The sequence below is a fragment of the Sarcophilus harrisii genome, chromosome 3 (assembly GCF_902635505.1).
Source record: "Sarcophilus harrisii chromosome 3, mSarHar1.11, whole genome shotgun sequence".
Lineage (NCBI taxonomy): Eukaryota > Metazoa > Chordata > Mammalia > Dasyuromorphia > Dasyuridae > Sarcophilus > Sarcophilus harrisii.
In genome coordinates this window covers 291,152,048-291,173,575 of record NC_045428.1, presented here as the reverse complement: position 1 = coordinate 291,173,575, position 21,528 = coordinate 291,152,048, and the positions used below count along the sequence as shown (strand labels likewise).

The window sequence follows — 21,528 nt, the reverse complement described above, 5'->3', positions numbered from 1 at the left end:
GCTCTAGCTCTTATTTTAACTTGAGGAAGCAAGCAAAGATATTGGCTAAATAATTGAGAGACAGTATGACATACTGGATGGGCAACTAGGTTGTGCAGTGGATAGAACTATGGCTTGAAGTCAGGAAGAACTGAGTTCAAATTTGGCTTTTGACACTTACTAGCTAGATGTGTGACTCTGGGCAAGTCACTTAATCCTGGTTTGTTTCAGTTTTCTCATCTATAAAATGAACTGTAGGAAAAAATTGGCAAGTCACTTCAGTTGCCAAGAAAATCCCAAATGAGGTTATAGAGTTGGACATGATTGAACAGCAAATAACAGTGGACAGAATACTGGTTGTAAAAGCAGGAAAACCTGGATTCAAAAACTGCCTCTGACACATCCTTGTTATGTGACTAGGCAAGTCACTTATCAATATTCTTTGAGATTAAAGTTGCACAGGAAATACTATTCTACATTGGTGGTCAAGGAGATTTTTAATTGATAAAATCTAATAAAAAATGCCCTCCTCATCTCTCTTCCCCCCTTCTCATTTGTTTCCTCACCATTTAGACATGATTGGACTAAATACTTATAAGAAGGTAAAGTGTTCAATTCCCAGCAGGGGAATTCATGCCAGGGAAATGGGAATCAATAAGAGAGAATTAAAACATTATTTCATCTACCTCTTCCACTCTTAAATGAAATCTGCTTCTTCTAAATGAGCACTGGGATATCCCCAGATCACATGACTATGGTGCTTTGATCAGGGATAATCTAGCATGGTGAAAAACAAATTGGTTCAATTCAACAAACATTTATTAAGCATCTATTATATCCAGGATACTCTGCTTGGGGCAGAGGATCCAAAGTTATAAGGAAAATAGTCTTTATCTTCAAGGAGTTTATAGTCTATTGGTATGGAATGGGAATGGGCAAATATAACATGGACAAAGAAATATAGAGGAAAGTTAATTTGATAAGGGAAAGGACAATATTAACAAGGGATCTCAGGGACAGTTTCCCTCTTCCCCACAGAATATGGCACTAGGGTGGAATCTTAAAGGAAGTTAAGGATTTTAAGAGGGCACCTTTCCAGGCAAAGGCATAGAGATGAGAGAAGGAAAGATGATTTTGTGCTAGTACACTGCTTAAAGTCTCCATTGATGGACTCTGGGCCATATAAAACTCTACTCAATTTGCCAGGAGATGACAGGAGTGGTTCTCCTTAATGAAGAATTTGCATCATTAAGTGAGTGAAAGTTACTATACCTGTCATACTAGGACCTCAAGATATCCTTGACTTATGGTTGCTTAAATGTTACATTCATTCAGGCAGCTGAAGGATTCCCTAGCCTTATCTTAATATGTAATTTCAAGACAATACAAATTGCAGATATGGTCATTCAAGCAAGAGAAAGTAATAAAAGTAATTACAAAAACTGTTCTTGAAATAATGTGTCAATACATAAAACATTTAATAAAGTGTTTTGTAAACATGGAGCAGGCAATGTAGTACAGTGGCTTAGGGAGACAGATTTGGAGTTGAGACCTAAATTCAAATCCCACTGCATGTACTCACTATGTAAATTAACTTCTTGGAGACTCAGTTCCTCTTTTGTAAAATGGAGACAATAGTACTCAAATTGCTTACTTCACAGGGTTGCAAACCAATTATCAAGTATTTATTTATCTTTAAATTTGATTTAACTTAACATTCCTTTTCAAATATTTTGAGTTCCAAATTCTCTCCCACTTCCTGTCCCTACTCCACCAATTGAGAAGAAAAGCAATATGATACCCATTATACATCAACAAGCATTTATTAAACACCAGCTACATTTCAGGGACTATGTTAGACATTAGATTTAGAATGAAGTCTTAAGAATAGGATTCTTATTCTTAAAGAACTAAAATTTAATTTTACTTGTTAAGAAGAGAGTTTTATGAATCTTTAAAATGTTCCAAAAATGAAATACATGAAGTATATATATAATTTAACTCAATCATAAGAACCCTGAGAAATACTACAGCAATATTATGAACAATTTACAGAAAAGTTAGACCTAGATAGGCATAATGTCCTTTCTGCAGTCACACAGCTAGCAAACATCAAAAGCAGGAATTTAATGAGGTCTCACACCACAAAGAGAAAGACTGAAAAATATGATAGCATTTTTCTATGTGATCTGGATCAGAATAAATATGCTTCTTTTGCAGTTGTTTTACAGGCTGGATGAAATATGACATAAGTGGATTGGATGTTGTACAACATTGGACTTAAAGTGAGATATAAATATATAAATATAAATATATCAAGATATAAATTTGAATCCTAAATCAGACCCTTATTAGCTATATGGCCTCTTTCAACTTATTTCCTTATCTGTAAAATGGGATTTTTATCACCTATCTCACTGAATTGTTGTGGAAGTCAAATAAAATATTATATAAAATGTTTTATAAACTTTAAAGCACCCTAGAATATAAGGCACAATTATTATGTACTTTGTTCACATGGAATGCTAGTATCCTGCAATTTTTGCAGGCCAAAGTGAATGCATTCTGCTACCTACCACAAGAAAAAAAACAACAAAATGAAATTTAAGGCATACTACCATTTAAAGGTTCTTATCAATTACAATCCTTCAATGTGCAAGTGAATATATGCAAACATAAGCTTGTTTTCACAAACAATTATGAAATAACTAATTAGAATCATTTGAAAAATCTCATTTCTATTTCAATATATAAATGTATGTTTTTTTTAAAAAGAGGGCTGATGTTATTTTTATGTTAGATTCATTTCAGGATATAACATTCTCCATTCAATTTATTTTCCATAATGGTATGTGTGGGATGGGTCAGGTACAAGACCCTTTCCCAATCCAATTAAATAATCAGAGATATCATCAGGTATAAAAAGAAATCATTTATTTAATCCCTGCAGGGAGAGGCCCAGACACATTGCCTGGAGTTATCCCAACTCCACCATGTGCTCCTGGAACCTGACATATTTCTGGCTTGTCCAGGGTTTAAAAGCAAAAGACTAGAGCCTTCTCATTGGACAGACTAACAGGATGTAACCATCTTTGACCAATGATCACTAATGCTGGCTGCCTCCCACAGGTCATGTCACTTCCTGCGACATCTTGTATCTCAGGTTCAAAGTTCATTCCTCCAGAGAGTACATGACCTCCCCAAGGTCCAAAGTTCTGGGAACAGGGATCATGTGACTCAATACTGAGAAACACTTCATCTAATCAGTCTAATTCATCTACCCTCTCCCCCACCAACAAGGGGTATTAATGTATTAGTCATCTATGTCAATTTGCTGAGTCTAAGATAAAAACCTTTTTTTATATCAGCATTCCTCTTATAATTAGTGGTTTGATGACTTTTTTTCTTGCACTCATCGATAATTAACAATTCTTTTTTTTCCCCATTAACATTATAATTTTCACCAAAAATTCATAGTTTTTTGAAAAAAAGCTGACTGTAATGATTTTTTTATTGACATCCTTTTAAGTGAAATAATTCTGATGATCTTAGTTTTATTATACAGGAAAAGTATTTCATACAAAATAACTCATTCCTATGTAGACATAGCTACCAAATTCATGAGCTCTTTCACAATTATTTTTGTACTAAAATTTATTGCTCTATTCTGGCCAGATAGAAATATCAACTAAAGTTTTATAAGATATGGTTTTTTATTAAGTTTAATCATCAACTTCAAAGAATTTAGGAATACAATTTAAAATTTCTTCATTTTTGAAACTTTTTATCTTATATAAATTGTCAAACCTACCCTTTGTTCCTCCCCAACTAGTCAGAATTTTGATATTATTTTCCCTCACAGTGTTTCATACTTGGCAGCTTGATAGAGAAACAGCACTTTTCAGATCAAATTAAGTCCTAACATGACTGGATATGTATATTTAAGAAGAAGGTTCACATAAACATTTGTCTTCATACTTAGACATGGAATTAACATCTAACAGCAACAAAAACCCAAACCAAAAACTTTAAAAATACTCTTTTGCAAGTCATTGGATGTTTTTCTAAGATCATTCAGCTCAGGCTGGAGAAGAAAAAAAGGGAAGAAAAAGAAATTTATATAATAATTTTGCTGTATATTTGTGATTTCAGGAACAGTCATCTTTTTACTGTACTATGCTATGGAAACGCTTGTTTTATTTGAAAAATTAAACATAAAATAAACTTTTAAAATACTCTTTTCTTATGAATCAGTGGTAAGACTGTCAGACATAGTATAAACTCAGATAAAGTCTAATTAACCTTTGGATTCATGTCAAGTCTTCAGTCTTTTCCTTTTTTCTTCTCATAGCATATACTGAGGTAGGATTTTTTTTTTTTTTTAACATATTTCTTATCTCCTTTCTCCAGCAAGGCAGTTAAAAGCTTCTCTGCTTATTTTTCTCTGGAACCATTTAAGCTTGTAATTCTACTCATTCCTATTCCTTTGATAATTTAGCTAATGTGTTGAGGAACTATCCACCCACTCTATTGACCTTGAAGAAGGTGGCATAGTACTGAAGAAGGAAAGTTGTATTTAGACTCAAAGAACCATCCTTATTTTTACAATCTGTGCAACCTTAGGCAATTCCATCAATCTATAAGCGTTTATTTTGCCAGGAATTCTTCTGAATGATAGAGATACAAATGAAGGAGAAACAATAGTGTTACCATGAGCTCACAATCTAATGGGGAGGCCACATGTAAATAACTAAGATAAACTGGAAGCAATCAATGGAGGAAAGGAACTAGAATTCAAAAGGACTAAGAAAGACTTCTTGTAGAAAGTAGGATTTTGGTTGGGACTTGAAGAAATCCAGAGAAATCAAGAGGTGGAGATGAAGAGGAAGAGTATTCCAGTCATGGGAGACATCCAGGAAAATATCTGCTAAAACCATCAGGAAGCATTATATGTAACAACAGTATGCTAGATAAGATCAGGATATGACAGTAAGATTAAGCGTGAAACAACGATGCTCATTATCACCACTGCTATCCAATGCTATACTGGAAATCTTAGTTTTATCAGTAAATAAAGAAAGAGAAATTAAAGTAATTAAAGTAGACAATGAGGAAACACAACTCACTCTTTTCAGATGATACAGTGGCACATTTAGAGAATCCTAGAATCAATTAAAGAACTACTTGAAACAATTAATAAACTTAGCAAAGTTGAGAGATATAGATAAACCCATATAAATTATCAGCATTTCTATATTTTACCAATAAAGTCCAGAAGCAAGAGAGAGAAAGATAAATACTATTTAAAATAATGTAGACAATATAAAGTATTTTTGGGACTTTACCTGCAAACCCAGGAACTATATAAATACAAGTACAAAATTTTTTCACACAAATAAAATCAGATCTAAACAACTGGAAAAATAACAATTGTTCATGGGTAGGCTGAATTAATATAATAAAAATCACAAGTCTACCTAATTAATTTACTTATTCAATACTATACCAATCAAACTACCAAAAATTTCTTTGATAAAACTAAAAAACATAATGACAAAATTCATCTGTAAGAACAAAAGATCAAGAATATCAAGGGAAGTAATGAAAAAAATACAAAGGAAGGTAGCCTAGCCATACCAGATCTGAAACAATATTATAAAGTGGAAACCACTAAAATTATTTGATACTGGTTAAGAATTTATGACATAAAGAAAATAATGAAATGCAAAAAGTATAATTTTGATCACATTAATTTAAATAGCTTTTGTACAAACAAAAACAATGCAGAAAACTGGAAAGCATTTTTTTACAAGTGTTTTGAATAATGTTCTATTTTCTCAAAACACCAAAGCAAATTCATAAGAATACAAGTGATTGCCCAATTGATAAATGGTCAAAGAATATGAACAGGAAGTTTTTAGATGAAGAAGTTAAAGTTAGCTATAGTCATATGAAAAAACTGCTCTAAATCACTATTGATTAGAGAAATACACATTAAAACAACTTTGAGATACCACTTCACACCTATTAGATTGGCTAATATATGAGAGAAAAGGAAAATGATAAATGTTGAAGAAGATATCAGAAAATTGGAACACTAATGCATTGTTGGTGGAGTTATAAACTGATCCAACCATTTTGTAGAACAATTTGGAACTATCCTCACAGATCTATAAAATTGTGGATATCTTTTAATCCAGTAATACCACTATTATACCTGTATCCCAAAGAGATAATAAAAAATGGGAAAGGACCTACACGTTCAAAAATATTTATAGCAGTTCTTTTGTGGTGGCAAAGAATTAGGAATTGAAGAAACACCCATCAATTGGGGAATGACTAAACAAATTATGATATGTGAATATAATGCAATACTAATGCTCTTTAAGAAGGTATGAGCAGGTGGAGTTTTAAAAATTTGGAAAAATTTACATGAAGAATTGCTGAGGGAAATTAGCAGAATCATGAGAAAATTGTATACAGTGACAGCAATATTTAATGATGATCAACTGTGATAGATTTAGCTCTTCTCAGCATATTCCAAGACAATTCCAAAAGACTCATGGTAGAAAATCTTGACCATATCCAGAGAAAGAGCAATGGAGTCTGAATACAGATTGAAACATGCCAATTTTACTTTTTTTCTGTGTGTTGTTTCCCTTTTGTTTAGATTATACTTTCATAATGTGACCAATATGGAAATTATGTTTAACATAATTATACATGTATAACCTATATCAGATTGCTTGAAGTATTGGGGAAGGAGAAGGGAAAGGAGAGAGAAAAATTAATTTGGGACTCAAAATTTTATTAAAATAAATATTGAAAACTATCTTTGCATGTAATTGGAAAAAATAAAATAGTATTAAGCGGAAAAAAAATAGAAAATGCCTGGAGCTGAGAGATTTTATTTGTGAAACAGAAAAAAGACCAGGATTACTGTATATGTGGGTTTGTGGGAAGTAGTGGGAAGATACAAGATGTAAGATGCAAGTAGTAAGTAAGATGCAAGTAGTAAGATGCAAAGAAGATGCAAGTAAGACTGGAAAGATGTAAGATGCAAGTAGTAAGATGCAAGAAGACTGGAAAAATATGGGGGGGATGGATTATGAAGGTCTTTGAGTGATGAAAAGATTTTATATATGCTCCTGGAGGTGATATAGAACCATTGGAATTTATTGAATATGGCACAACATAGTCCAACATGTGTTTTAGGAAAACCACTTTGTCATTTTTGAGGTCCCTTCCAGTTCCTATGATTTTAGGGCCCTCCCTAGATATTTCTATGTCAAATCCCAATTTTGGTATCCAATGACTAAGTAAATGACAGTTATGATGTTTTTTACCAATTTCTAGTATTACTTAGTAAACCAGTTTTTTTTTAAAGGGGGATTTATGGAATTATTATTGTGGTCATTTTATTTCAAGGCCCACACAATGATTCAGAATTGAATCAAACTAGAACCAATATTTTCTACCTCAGGTGGCCCAAGTTGAACCTCTAAGAATCAGCTCTACTACAACGTATAGAGCTCTGGACTTGCAATTTGTGAGACTTGAATTTGAATCCTGCTTCAGTTGATAACTGGCTATGTGAGCCTGGGCAAATAACTTATTCTAGGTCTCACTAGCTATATAATTTCTAAAGTCCCATCCAGCTCTATCTCTAAGGAAGATTCAGTCAAGTATCTATTCTCATATACCTCTACTCCTTCTTACCCCATTTTTATTTTGTGTCTGTACCATACAAGTTAGCAGTGAAGGTAGAAGTCCAGAAGGAAGAAGGGGGATGTAATTATGGGAAGAATATCAGACTAGGTGTCAGAGAAGCTTGATTCTAATTTTATTGCTGTCACTTATTTATTTTGTAAATTTAAATAAATAACTTATTTTCTCTGAGCTTCTATTTTGTTATCTGCAACATGAAGTTGCAAGGATCAAATGAAATAATATATCTGAAAAGGCTTTGAAAATGATAAAGGGCTATGTCAGTATAAGCTGTTGTTTTTATTATTGTTGTTAATTCTCTAATTAGTGTTTCATAAGGAAAGCTAAAGAACAAGAAAGATAAGAGGAAGGAACAGAATGGATTGATCTCCTGCCAAAAGAAAAAAGAAAATATTACGAGAATGAAAAGGCTTTGTGGAAGGGCATGGAAGAGAGGAAATTACAGGAAAAGGAAATTCTGCAATGGCATGGGTTAGGTTACTAACAAAACCTGTGGGTGACGTAAGAGTAATATGAAATGAGAGCTGGATAAGATAGAGACCTGACAGGGAAGATGAGAAGTTCAAATTTGAGGAGTGAAGGAAGGATCCAAATTTGAAAAGGGAGTAGTGCCAAAAAGAAAGTGGTACTAGTAGTCCTAGTTTCTCCTAAGAAGTCTATTTCTGTCTTGTATGTGTCTTTAGTAAACAGCAGTTTATTTTGATAATGTGATACTTTGTGACTCAGTGTCCTCATTTGTACAATGAGTAGTATGATAAGTCTAACAAAGTGATGGAAACACTGTATTGAATAAATAAAGCAGTAATAACATTCTTTGGTTTGACTAAAACTTGCAATTGTATGCAATGAGAGAAGAAAGAAGAAAGAAACAATATATTTATTAAGTATTCCTCTCTTTGGGCAACAAAGTGGCAACATGGATAGTGAGCAGTGCCTGGAATCAGGAAGACTCATTTTCCTATGTTAGAATCTAGCCTCAGACACTTCCTAGCTGTGTGATACTGGTTAAGTAACTTAATCCCTGTTTGCTTCTATTTTCTCATCTATAAAATGAACTAAAGAAGGAAAAGACAAGCCATTTCAGTATCCTTCTTAAGAAAACTCCAAATGGGGTCATGAAGAGTCGAATACGACTGAATAACAACACAGCTCTTTTTATAGTAGAGTTTATGATTGTAGGCAAATTGATTGTAGATAGAGTAAGTGAATTACATAGGGGACCTTAAAGACCACAGTTCATATAGGAATATGATTTGTATCTCTGGATTCTGGTTACAATTAGAAAAACAGAGAAGAAGATTTAGATTTGGTTGTTTGTTGGTACAATAGATAGAACTGTAGACTTGGAAGCAGGAGTACTTGACTTCAAATATTGCCTCAGACAGTTATCATCCTGGGCCAGTCACTGACTGCCTTGGTTTCCTCACTTGTAAAATGAGAATAATAATAGCATCCATCTTCCAGAATTTTTGTAAGGATCAAATTTAGTAATAGTTGCAGAGTTCTTTGAAAACCTTAAGACACTATATAAGTGGTAGTTATTATTATAATTATTATACAGCATCTAGGCTATAGGTGAAAAACATACAAAGATACTGAATTACTTTCCCATGGTCATCCAAGTGATGCAGACTGGAAAAGTCGGTATTAAAGCCTCAGATTACAAATGCAGTACTTCTTCTCACTGCATTGTATTTTCTCTTACAAAACTTACTTATTTACAAGAGAAAATTAAGAAACTGCTTATAGAAAGAAATGGTCCTATTCAAGGATATGCTAGAGTCAGTTCATATAGGCTCATGAGAACCCACTGTCAAATTTTTAGTTTGACCATTTACACATTAGAAATCATTAAAAATTTATTAATCAGAGTTTGCTTTATTGTTTTGCTAATTGTCTAGAATTAATAAAATATTGGGATAATGTTAATAATTCATATTAAATTTAAAATCGCATCAAATATACATGATAACCCAATCATCACCACCAATATATTCTCAACCAAAAGCTGATTGTTAAATATTTACCAGTACAATTCTGATCTTATTTATCCTTCTGTCCTTGCCCTTACTACATTATGATTCTGGGATAAAAATTTTAAAATGCAGATATATATAAAGAATGTTAGATCTAGTAGCAACACTAGATGAATCCAAGTTTACTCCCAACCTGGGAGTCATCCTTAACTCTTGACTATTCTTTCCACATCATATACAATTATGACAACCTAAATTTAGAGTAGGAAGAGATTCCAGAGACCAGACCATCAAGTCAAATTCCTTCATTTTAAAGATATGTAGAATTGGATTCAGAAAGGTCAGTGGCTTGCCTGAGATCACACAGATAAAAAAAAAAAATAGCAGAACTAGGAACTGAATTTTACTTCTCTCCTTTTAAATCAATAGACCTTTCTGTGAATCACAAAATATCTTACTTACTCTACATACTTTCTCTATTATGTTGTTTTTACTGCCATATTACCTCTAGCACCTCACTTTTATAATATCTCTTGCATTTCTTCTGTTTTATCTACTATTCACTGTGATGAATGAAAAATCCAAGATTCAGAATTTCTGGGCGATTAAAAATCAGTTTACTAAGCAGGTTGGTTAATAATCAATAAATTGATGGTCAATGTCTTTCTTAGCAAGCAAAGACAAAGGACATAGAGAACCTGAAAGCTTTAAATAATCCTTGAAAGGGAATTCCTTGGACAACAGAATATGAACCCTGATTGCTGGTTCCATTGCACAGTACTTTCTCTTACACAACTTCTTATTTGTAAGAGAAAATTAAGAAATTGCTTATAGAAAGAGAATTATTCTATTCAAATATAGGCTAGAGTCAGCTCATTCTGGCTCATGAGAATCCATTGTTCTAATAGAAGAGAGGGAGTCTCAGCTCCTGGAGGAGAACTTGATCATGAGACTCAGCCACTTTATCCATCTGGATATGGGATTCCATCTTCTATCTAGGCCACTGTAGTTGTTTTTCTCTATCAGGAAATAAGTCATCCTAAATTCTAATGCAGGGGATACAAGGATAGGGCTTCTTTTCTTGTGGGTAAGAACTCACCTAGACTGGATTCTGCTTTGACTCTGAATAGAAGTAAAGTCACCTAGTTGGGTGGGGTTTAATGTAAAATGGAAGAGCATGTTCCTGAGGTTAGGGGTAACCTCAATTGATAATATTTAGAGGGTGACATGATATAAGAGCTGAACATCAATGAAGAGACAAAGGAGAAAAGCCTGAATACCAATTTAACAATTGGCCATTAATATAATTAAAAATAATAATTTCTCTCATCACATCATCCTCATTAGGTCTTTGACTTCTCTTATCTGAGATATTGTGTTAATCTCCTAGTTCGTCTGCTTTCTAATCCATAGTCCAAAATAGCTGACAAAACAACCTTCCATAAATGTTGCTCTTTGCTTAAAATTTGTCAATGGACCCCTATTGCCTCTAGAATTAAGTAGGAACTCCCTGATTTGGTATTTAGAGCCCATCATAATTTGTCTCAAGCTCATCTTTTTAAACAAATTTCATATTGCTCTCTTTTGTCATCACATTATCATCACATCATCATCATCATCATCATCATCATCATCATCTTTATCATCACAAATTTCATGCTTTAGGGTTTTCAAAACATTTTCTATATTTTTGGAGGTAATTGGGGTTAAGTGATTTGCCCAGGTTCACACAGCTGAAAAATTTCTGATTCAGATCTGAACTCGGGTCTTTCTAACTCTAGGGCCAGGATTCTATTCACTGTGCCACTTTACTGCATCCCCTTTTAGATTCTCTCCATTAACCCTGGAAAGGAGATGCTATCATCTTTCAGATTTGCATATGAGGAAATGAAGGATCAGAGATTGTAAATAATTTGTTCTACTCTTTTAGGAATTAGAATCCAATTAATTCATCCTAATCTCAGAAGAGTAATCTACTTCCTATGCCATAATGTCTTTTTGTGAAGCCAAATTGGCCTTTCTTGCTGTTCCCTAAACTCAGAATACATGTTCTTCTCTTTACTTTTGCACAGCTTCACTTCCCATTCCTGACATGCACTCCCTCTTCACTTAGAATATTGCTTGCTTCCTTATAGACTCAGCTAAGATGTCACCTCTTATGAGAAGTCTTCCCAACTTTTACTAACTGCTGGTATTCTTCCTCTCCTTCAATTATCTTGCATTCACTTATGTGTATATTTTATATCTCACCATTAGAATGTTAGAATGTAAGTTCCTTGTGGGCAGGGACTAGAGTTTTGCTTTTTTGCATCAGTATCTTGCACACCATTGGAAAAGGAAATGGCAAACTGTTTTAGTATCTTTGCCCAGAAAACACTGAGTAGGGTCACAAAAACTGAAAAAAAAATGACTGAACAATACACCATAGATAATTAATAATATTTTTACATCAAATTATTGACTTAAAATAAGGAAACAGATTCAGGGTAAAGTGAAATTCATATACACAATAACTATTTAGAGGCAGAATAGGATCAAAACCAAAAATAATTTAATTAAATCAAACTAATTTGATTTAGTCCAATATTCTTGGCCCATAGTACCCCAGATTTTATCTTCTAGTGAAAGAAAAAAGCACAATTTATCAAATCAACAAAGAAGGGAACATTAAGGAACACACACACACTATTTGAAAAAAAAAAAAGAATTTACCATTGAAGGGGTGGATAAAAATCTGTATATTACAAGAGAAAAAAAACTTTTCATAAACCAATAGGACAATAGAAGATATCGATTTTTTTCTATTGTCGCCTAAAATAATGCCTAGAATTTTAAAAAAAGTATTTTTATCTATCTAATCTTTGTTATCTCTGTTTCTTATAGGCTTAAGACACTGCATTGTGATTCTGTGTTATATAATATCAAAGAGATGTTTTTGGTTAAACATTTCTTATGCCTTATAGTGACACTAGTCTTTAACAGGTGTTCTCAACAGTTGTAGAAGTGACAGAGTATGACAAAGCTATGTTAAGAGAATACATGCACATGTGTTCACACACATCATGATCTTAAGCAGATATAGCAGGTGCCCCCAAGCCTCAACCTAGATATAGTCCATCTCAAGCTGTTACTGTCGAACCCCTTGAACTCTCCTCCCTGGCTTCCCTCAGTCTAACAGATCTGATCCTTCTCTGCAGTTGTCAGTCCAATTCTGAATGACAGATTAGCATGGAAAAACACAAGATCCAATCACTGAGTTTAAAATTACAGACCAACTTTGCTTCAACACTAAATGGAGGTACATTTTCCCCAGGGGAAAAATGATATGTTTCTCTGTTTTTGTTTCTGTCTCTGTCTTTCTGTTTCCTTGTCATTATCTCTCTATCATTCTTCTTCCCTTCCCCTTCTCTCCCTTCTTCCCTTTCCTTCTCTGTCTGCCTGTGTCTATTCCTATCTGTCAGTATCTGTCTGTCTCTCCTTTTCTCTCTTTCCCTACCCCTCTCTTCCTTTTTCTTTCTCTCTCATTCTTCTTCTCTCTCCTTCTCTCTCTCTTTCTCTCTTTCTCATCCCTCTCTTCTCCCTTTTATCCATTCCCCTACCTTTCTCCTTCTCTCCATCCCCTCCCCCTTTTCCTCCTCTTCCTTCCCCCACAAAAAATCTAACTCAGAAAATATACTTTATGAGAAAGTTTCATGTAGAGATATTTCTTATTGCCTCCATGCCACCTCCCCGAGATAGCATTAACTCTTTTAAGATTCCTTTACTCTGCATTCTCTGGAATTCTTCTGTTTTGAAGAATTAGCCACTAGGTTGGAATTTCAGAAAGAATCAATAGAACAGGGCCATTACTGCCTAGTTTCTAGGGAAAACTGTATTTTAAAGGTACTTTGGAGAAGTAAAAAGGAAATAAGATGCTCTTCTAGAGAACCCCCTTGTCTTATGACAAAGTTGATTGAACCTGAAAAGTTGAATCCCTTTTATAGGTTCATCTTTAGAAAAATAATCTTGCAGGACAGTATTTTAATTTATGACCATACAGATTCTGGGTTGAACAAGATCTTAGAAGTGGGGATAATCTTCACTTGACTTCTTAACAGGATTTCTTTGTTGCCAGAAAACAAGATGAGTAAATTCCCATGATGCTAAGGACATTAGGCAGAATTACCAGTGGCAGCAATTCATTCTTTCTCCCTTATCCTAGTAAAGGGCAAAAATGAAATTATTGCAAGAGATTCATAGCAAGTGCTCTCTAATGTAGCCTTGACCAGACTGTTTTGGTTACTGAGCTGTAGGTTTATACCAGCAGTTATGGTGCTGATCTCAAGTCAAACCAAAATATAAGACAGGAAGAACCAACAACCTGTTTACATACCCTGAACGGTGGAACTATGTGGGCCTTGCCTAAGATTCCATTCTAAATGACAATCATATGCTAGACATGCCAAACCATGTAGCAACTCTACTATAATAAAGTTTTCTGGGGTAATGACTAATGACGGATGAGACAGAGATAATCTTGTGTTGACTCTGAAAATTGTAATTAAATATAATAACAAATGCACTGACATAAAACATTTTAAGGTCTAGAAAGCATTGCCAATACATTATAATAAGAACTACTATTTCTATATAACACTTTAAGGTTAATACAATACTTTAAATATATGATTTCATTTGATCCCCACATCAAATCCTCTGAGATTGATGCTATTATTAGCCCAATTTTGCAGATGGAAACTGAGGCTGAAAAAGACTTGCACAGTCACATAGTTATTAAATGTTTACAGGACTATTTGAACTCAAGTTTTTCTAATTTTAAATCCAGAGTTTTAACATGGAATTCTGTGAGTGAGGTTCTATTATTGGGCCCTTAGAGGATGAGGAATCTGAGTCTTAGAAAGGTTAAGTCCAAGATTTCACAGCTAGGAAGTGTTATGGCAAGGAATAAATGTAGGTTTCCATAAATTCATAAAAGTTCCCCATTATTTTCATTCCAACATTTAAAAACAGTTCTAAAATATGATCACCAGGCATTTTTCAAGTACCCAAAGCCAATAGCTTATAAATTACAAGCACATACAACTGCAAAAAATTTTCCAAACCAGGGAATTTAATATTACTCTTTTCAACCAAGAACAGAAGAAGGTATTGTCTCATTGTTAAGTAAGTTGTGTGACCAGGGAAAGAAGATGTGAAGATGAAGGCAGCTGTACTCCTCATCCTCAAACAGCAAGGGAAGATATTTAAATTCAAGGTTGACAAAGGATCTTCTGCCAAGTTGGCACAGAAGGCAGACTAAGAGTAGTTGGACATTTGCGTGATGGCTTGTGTGTGGAGGGAGAGTGAGTGTTGGCAGGAGGATAGCCTACAGTAGTCATTTATATTTTTTTTCAAATGAAATAAAATAGTGAGGACCTTAACTTAGAAACAATGATCAGTGGGAAAACATCATAAGATTTTGCCCAATTCTATTTTGCAGAAGTTCTTGCCATCCCAAATAGCTTAATTTTAGAATCAATATTCTCACTGATTTGGAGATTAAAAAATTTGCAAGGCCCCTTTTATTAGCACTCTCCATGAGGCTGAAGTCAAAGTATAATATCCTTCAGCAAAGTGAAAATAGGTAGAACAAAAATTTCAAAGGCCACTTCAAGACTGCCCAGAGTTCCAAGTTAGAGACAGTGTCTGAAATATCACTAGCTCATCACACCTGATGACTGCTTGTATCTGCTTGTGATGAGTGCTTACACTCTCTATTTCTGTCTTTTTCAACAAGCGAAACGGTGCTCTATATCAGTTCTGACTGCATCTGTTCTTTGATGCTAAGTTATTTATTGTTTGCTAGTCAAAGAAATAAGGTCATTAAAAAGGAAATATTTCTTAATACTAGATTTACCAGAATTTGGGAGTTTTCATATGAGATGTTCACCAGCTATCTGGTTTCTTAAAAAAAAACAAAAACAAAAACAAGTAACCATACCCTCCTCCCCACTTCCAGCTATTACCTCCAACAGCACAATATGGATAACTGGGTCATAAAATTATAGCATCAAACTGACAGAAAGCAAAATTCTCCCCTCACAAACACACAGATACACAAACAGATACACATATATCTGCCCTTTTTGCAATGCAATTACAAATCCCTCTCCAAGAGAATTACTCTTGGAGTTAAGTTTGGGCTTAAAAAAATAAGAATAATTCAGGCAATTAAATTACATTCTTGTTTTTGTTTTTTTGCCAAACTCCCAAAGATTGTGAAGGTGCAAATACATCCTAGGAATAAAAAGGAAATCGGAAGAATACCTGGGATAGCCAGATTGGAAAGGGGGAATGTGCTGAGGCGAGGGGGGAGCGAGCCCATCCAGTCGGCATTGCAGACTTCTTCGGTCTTTGTCCCTCCTGAGTTGGGGGAGCATATGGTCCCCATCCTGAGTTTCTTCCTTGCTTTCCTAAGTGCTAGCATTCCTGTCATCAACAAACCATCTGTTCTCACTCCCCAGTTAATCAGTGAGCATCGCCCCAAGCTTTGTAGTTATTTCAGGGTCACTCTTCTTTGTCATTCCAGCCTTCCAAAAATCTTCCGGCTATAACTACTGCGGTGGGAATCTGTAGCTACCAGTATTCTGGCCCCGAAATCCCCTGCCCTTTCTATTCTAACCCAGATGCTCCAGACACTTAATCTCCTCAACTCCGGCTCGATTAAACTTCTTACATGCCCTCACAAGCAGGGGAAGGTAGGCCTGAGCAAATAAATGCCCGAGGAGCACCTTCACCCAGAGGCGCTCACAGGACAGGTGCAAAGGCAGCATATGCATAATCTGCATAACCCGGTGTGCGGGCACCATCCGCCGCCTGCTGAATACTTGTGAATGTGCCACTAGACAGTTGCTACATCTGCTCTCCCTACCCGCAAATCATTCCCACAGCTTCTCAGTGAAGAATTCCCCCGTGCTGCAGCTTCCTGAAAGGCATCCAGGAGTGTCATAGACAGCAAACCAATTCCCCAGCAGCCCCTCCCCTACTATGCCCAGCCCCATTTTCTGTCTGCCTCACTGCAGGGCAGATTTGCCAGGAAAGTAAGGTTGCTATTGGTCCATGCTAAAGGGAGTTGTGATTGGCTGGCTTTCTCTTGGCTGTCTTTCACTTCGATTACTTGGCTCCTCCCTTGCTGCCCCTTTCTTTCGCCTCTCTGCGGACCGGTTGGGTTACAGTTGCTGGGGAAAAAAAAAAAAAAAAAAAAAAAAAAAAGGCCAAACTAAGAAACTGTTTACTTTCTATTTCATACCCAAATCTTCTTCCTCTTGGTTTTACGTGCTGTCAACACTTAAATGTTTAACATGTCCAAAAATATTTTTCTAAGACTCCTGTATCTGGGTATTTTACATCCTATTCGACTGCTCTGGTAGCCTAGAGATGATATACGAAAATGAACATTGTATTTTAGGCAAACGTGTAAGAGTCACGTATCCCTGGATATTTGTACTGATAATAATGATAGCTTGAAATTCAGCAACTTGTTGTTGACAAATATCATTGAATTAAAGTTCACAGTAGCAGTACAGAGAAGCTGTTGTTTGGTCTCTTTACCAGAGGAGGGAAATAATCCACTACACAGGTATCAAGATTTACAGATTTTAGAGTGATTTCAAGCACATTATCTTATTTGTGTTATACAGTGGAAAGATCATTGAATTTGGAGAGCTGAATCTGGGTTTGCTAAGTGTGTTTGAATATCCATGGTCTATCATTGATACTAACACTACCTGTGTGACCTCGAGCAAAGGCACTATGCATTACAGTTTCCTCACCTGAGAAAAGAAGAATTTGGACTTCTAAAGTCCCATGCAGCTCTAGACTGAGGAACTTCACAGTAACTCTGTGGAGTATGTAGAATAAAGTATTACTGCAAGTCCATTTTACAGGTAAAGTGAAAATCCAAGAATTATACAATAAGATAATAGTTTTAGAGCTACAATGGAATTGGAAATTAACTAGACCAACCCCTTCATGTTAGAAACTGAGACCTAGACAAATGCCTAACCCAAAGTCATACTGATGAGTGCCCCTTGGGATTGACCTTGACATTGGATGACAGTTCAGCTTGAAATGTCACACAAAATGCCAGAGCTACCCAGCCACAAAAGTCAAGTTTCTTTATTCAGCATTTTCTGGTCTTCAACAAAAATATCTTTTATCTTGCAAGAATAAAAATGGTGCTTCTATAGAAATATGACTTTTGAATTAATTTGCTCATCAGTATGTGTCAAAAAAGTAGAGATCTTCAGTCCTGACAGGCCATTCACTACCTCCTCACCATTGCTTCTGGGATCAGTAAGCTCAGTGACTCAGGAAGCCCCAGTTGGGTGGAGGAGGTGACACCACCAGTTGACACTTCAAAACAAAACAACTGAGGTGCTCATATACACATAATTAGCACATAACCCACACTATTACCAAGGCAATGTTGGCTGCCAAGCAACAGTGCTTCTCATTCCCACTTCCCCAAGTCCTCTCCCTCCATTTATATTTCACTTTTTGGTGGTACCTCCCCTTCTTATATCCTTCAGATCTGGTCTTGATCATTTGTTTTAACAATTCATTTTACCTATTTCAATCTTTCAGAAAAAAGTTAAGAGGAAAAGAACACTGGCTCTGGAGTCAAATGACCTGTTGTATTCAAATCCTAGTTGTCTTATTTACTACCATTGGACAAATTTTCAGTCTCATTTCCCTTTTTTAATCCTGAGTTTCCTGAATTATAAAATGAAGTATTTGGACTAGATGATCTCAAAGGCTTCTTAGAACTCTCAATTCATTATCCTGAGGCATGGCACAGAGTATTATTTAACATATTATTTAATTCATTTATAATTTAACATATTTAGCATATTATTTAACATTTAACATATCCTCAATTTATGACTCTGTTGGCAAGAACAATGAAGGTAAGCAATATATAAAATTCAGGTAAGGTAACTGAATTACAAATGACATGTCCCTATGAAAACAGAGGCTTCCTACTTCAATAAGAGGACAGCCCTCTTTAGGAAGCTATCTTTGGATCCTTGTGATTAAGTGTATATACTTTGATGTATAAGTTAGAAAAAATGTCATTTCTTTTCTCCCACCCAGAAGTGGCATGACAGTAAATGTTTAATATCTGGCTCCTCAGCACATTTTTAAATTTAGTTTGCATTGTTAATACTTTCTTTATCATTTTCTTAAGTCTAGACAATCAACAGGACAACAAATCAAGCCCCAATTTGTAACCTTTGCTGATTTCTGATGTGTAAATATTCATATTGAAAAATCTAATCAACTCTAATGAAACTGTATGAGTTAATTTCAGCACATACATTCTTGTACCCAGACAAAAAATCACTCAAACAGGAATAGTCTTACAGAATTGGGTTTTCAAATGTGTTCTTTATTGGTTTCCTATGAACTCAAGATTTTTCATATTTCTTAAAAAAAAATCTTCAAATATTGTAGTGCTTGAAAGTTTCTTAAAAGGGCAAAGCATTCTGTGTTGCAGCTTAAATTTTGCTGTTAAATATTCACTTCTCTGGTCCTTATTTATTCTCTTTTGTTTTCTCCTCTTTCTGGGAAAGTCTTTGAAGAAAAGAACAGAATCTATGGGCTCAAACATGTTGCTGTTTATAAAATCTGGCTGAAGACCTTAGACTGAAGCAGTTAGAAGGCCTTCATAGAGCTAATTCTTCCTTTTTTTTTCATTCTCAATCTTAAATTTATCTAAGAGAAAAAAAATGGGGAGGCCAATGAATTTAAATTCTCTTCTCAATCATATCAATATCAATCAATATCTTTCTTGTTGGGAACAAGACCATGTTATGGTCATGGTGAGCTATAGAGAAGCAACTTATTTTCTTTTCTCTTAAAAAATAGTACAAAATGAGAAACAAAAGGACTTAGCCATTGTTAGAAACCTCAGCAGGTCAGGCAGCTCAGTATAAATACAATAATATATTTGGAATTAGGGAAGATCAGTATTAATATTCTATTAGCTACTAGCTCTCCAAGGAGTAGTTTCCTCATTTGGAAAGTAAAAGCAATAAATGTATCTTTCTCAGATAGCTGTAGTATTAAAGTGGATAACCTTGTGTAAAACTTTGCAAATTGCTTTGTAAAAGTCAGTTATCATTGTTATAAGTAAGAGGGAAAACTTGGAATCTAGGTTTCCTGGCTTTTAAACTGGAAGCCATAATGTACTGTTTCCATCTGGCAGCTTGTTAGGAGAATTTCTACTTGGATGTGATTTTGTCCAGTGATGTGTCATCTCATTGGTTGTTGGACAAAGATTACCCATGAAAAGTACCAATTATTAGAATTTGTTTTTAGATAGTTGAAAAGCTTTGATTCTTTTTAGTTAACTTTTGTCCATTCCAGAGGGTACAAACTGGGTTGTTGTTATTGTTGTTGTTGTTGTTTTGCTTGTTTTGTATTTCCAACACTTGGCACCATACCTGGCATATAAAGTAAATGCTCACTATGTATTTGTTTCCTTGTTCCTCCTCCCCCAAAATTCTAAGTATCTATCACAACAGGGATGGGCTTCTTTGACTTTCATTGTCCCCTTGGTCCTAACTAGTAAACTGCAGGCATTTAGTAAATAAATATTTGTTAAAATGAATTGAATTGACAATTCCATGGAAATAAATTGGCTGAATAGAAGAGAAACATATCATGTTATGGAGTGGACAAACTGAGTTGATTTACATATAGAATAACTCTTGTTTTATGATTTTCTGAGGTAAATACCATCAGGAACAAGTGCTCTATCTCACAAAATAACTCTTTGGACTGATTTGGCATTGATCTGGCCTGTTATTTTATCATGATCACAAATTATGTTCATATGAATTGAAATGCTGAGTCTGTCCTTTTTGACCATATTAAATAAATTACTCAATGGAAAGATAAATTTTGATATGTTGGGGATGAAAATAAAATTTTTATTTTCCTTGTAGAACTTGTGTTTGAATAAACATATGGAATGCTCTTCCATATCACTGCTTAGTTAGTTTCATCTAAAAATATAGGACTCTCTTTCCCCCAATGATGTACTTAACTGCATCAGTTTTAATAAAATTTCATATGAATCTTTGAATTTTTCATATTCATGTCCTCTTATGGCTCAGTAATATTCCAGTACATCCATGCATCGCAATTTATTTAGTCATTCTCCATTCTGTAGGTACCTACTTGGTTTCTAGGGTTTTTTTGTTATCACAAAATGTATTACTGTGATTTTTAAAAAAATAAGTAGGACCTTTCCTTCTGTTTTTGACCTCCTTGGGTTATATATACCCTGTAATGGGATCTGTAGACCAAAGGGCTCAGATTTTTTTAAGCAGCATAATTCAAAATTGTTTTTTTTTCAGAATTATCAGACTAATTCACAACTTACCAATAGTGTTTCTTTCTTCCTATAGACTATAAAACACTGATCATTAACAATTGATATGGTATAGACAGTCATTTTTGAAGCAATACCTAGTTAGATAGGAACCAATGTTTTCATTTTATATATGTAGGCACTAGTTTGACATTAATTACTATTCTAGTTGGTCTCTGTAAAGTGGAATTAAGGATACCTAATTACTTCATCAGAGGAAACATTCTAGGGAGATTAAAATTTAGAAATTTATCACAAGTCATTTAATCCATATAATAGGTGAGGAACCATCTAATGAAGCTTTTATAATAGCTGTTTAAAGAAAACACTTAAGAATCATAATGGCGTCAAAGTCTGTAAGAGAGACTTTTAATAAATGTAAATTAAAATCCCATGGGACCGTATAGATGAGTGAGTAAGAAGTCA

The 21,528-nt window shown here is 34.6% G+C and overlaps 1 protein-coding gene across 2 annotated transcripts in view; it reads right to left on the bottom strand.

Moving 5' to 3' along the window:
- PLCXD2 (phosphatidylinositol specific phospholipase C X domain containing 2) overlaps positions 1 to 16,769 on the bottom strand; it is an 88,686-nt gene extending 71,917 nt beyond the window's left edge. For both annotated transcript variants that reach the window (XR_002769705.2, XM_023498984.2), the window contains exon 1: positions 15,990 to 16,769. Coding sequence is in view for 1 of the 2 variants with exons in the window: in XM_023498984.2 (XP_023354752.1) it covers positions 15,990 to 16,158 (169 nt within the window). In the remaining variant the exon portion in view is untranslated. The remainder of the gene's footprint in view (positions 1 to 15,989) is intronic.
- Positions 16,770 to 21,528: the final 4,759 nt, after the last annotated feature.